General features: G+C 40.1%; 1 protein-coding gene across 1 annotated transcript; it reads right to left on the bottom strand.

Moving 5' to 3' along the window:
• Positions 1–233: 233 nt before the first annotated feature.
• Positions 234–1,550, bottom strand: LOC124892137 (ribulose bisphosphate carboxylase large chain-like; the record flags this gene model as incomplete). Its single annotated transcript, XM_047403549.1, is given in 1 exon segment — positions 234–1,550. A coding segment is annotated over 1 exon segment (1,314 nt), but the record flags the coding sequence as incomplete, so codon positions are not given.
• Positions 1,551–1,684: the final 134 nt, after the last annotated feature.

The raw sequence follows: 1,684 nt of genomic DNA on the forward strand, positions 1-1,684 counted from the left end.
AGATTTTTATTTAGTTTTCTAGATTTTGTATTTCAAATCTTGTATATCTAGGTAAGTATATACTTAGTCAAAATATATGCAATAGAATTTTTGTTGTATTCGGCTCAATCCTTTTATTAAAAGATTGGGCCGAGTTTAATTACAATTCAATTAAGAGAACGAAGGATAATTACTTGAGTTCTTTCTCCTTATCCTTCGTTATTTCCTGCTAATTTATCTGCTAATCTCTACTATTTTTACTTATCCAAAACGTCCACTGCTGCAAAATTAAATACGATCTCTTTCCATACCTCACAAGCAGCAGCTAGTTCCGGGCTCCATTTGGAAGCCTCGCGAATAATCTCATTACCTTCCCGAGCAAGATCGCGTCCTTCATTACGAGTTTTTATACATGCTTCTAGAGCTACTCGATTAGCTACGGCACCTGGCGCATTACCCCAAGGATGTCCTAAGGTTTCTCCACCGAACTATAGTACGGAATCATCCCCAAAGATCTCGGTCAGAGCAGGCATATGCCAAACATGAATACCTCCTGAAGCCACAGGTAGAACACCTGGTAAAGAGACCCAATCTTGAGTGAAATAAATACCGCGACTTCGATCTTGTTCAACAAAATCATCACGCAATAAATCAACAAAGCCCAAAGTTATGTCTCTTTCACCTTCAAGTTTACCTACTACGGTACCAGCGTGAATATGATCTCCACCAGACATACGTAACGCTTTTGCTAATACCCGAAAGTGCATACCATGATTCTTCTATCTATCAATAACCGCATGCATTGCACGGTGGATGTGAAGAAGTAGACCATTATCTCGGCAATAATGAGCCAAGCTAGTATTTGCGGTGAATCCCCCCGTTAAGTAGTCATGCATTACGATTGAAACACCCAATTCTCTAGCAAATACAACTCTTTTCATCATTTCTTCGCATGTACCTGCAGTAGCATTCAAGTAATGCCCTTTGATTTCACCTGTTTCAGTCTGTGCTTTAAAAAGTGCTTCGGCACAAAATAAGAAACGATCTCTCCAATGCATAAATGGTTGTGAGTTCAAGTTCTCATCATCTTTGGTAAAATCAAGTCCGCCGCGAAGACATTCATAAACAGCTCTACCATAGTTTTTAGCAGATAACCCCAATTTAGGTTTAATAGTACATCCCAACAGGGGACGACCGTACTTGTTCAATTTATCTCTTTTAACTTGGATCCCATGAGGCGGACCTTGGAAAGTTTTAATATAAGCAGTAGGGACTCGCAGATCTTCCAGACGTAGAGCGCGTAGGGCTTTGAACCCAAATACATTACCTATAATGGAAGTAAACATGTTGGTAATAGAACCTTCTTCAAAAAGGTCTAAAGGGTAAACTACATAAGCAATATATTGATCTTTTTCTCCAACAACACGCTCGATGCTGTAGCATCGCCCTTTGTAACGATCAAGACTGGTAAGTCCATCGGTCCATACAGTTGTCCATGTACCAGTAGAAGATTCGGCAGCTACCGCGGCCCCTGCTTCTTCAAGTGGAACTCCAGGTTGAGGAGTTACTCGAAATGCTGCCAATATATCAGTATCCTTGGTTTGGTACTCAGGAGTATAATAAGTCAATTTATACTCTTTAACACCATCTTTGAATCCAACACTTGCTTTAGTCTCTGTTTGTGGTGACATAAATCCCTCCCTAC

This window comes from Capsicum annuum, unplaced genomic scaffold (assembly GCF_002878395.1).
Source record: "Capsicum annuum cultivar UCD-10X-F1 unplaced genomic scaffold, UCD10Xv1.1 ctg44149, whole genome shotgun sequence".
NCBI classification, from domain to species: domain Eukaryota; kingdom Viridiplantae; phylum Streptophyta; class Magnoliopsida; order Solanales; family Solanaceae; genus Capsicum; species Capsicum annuum.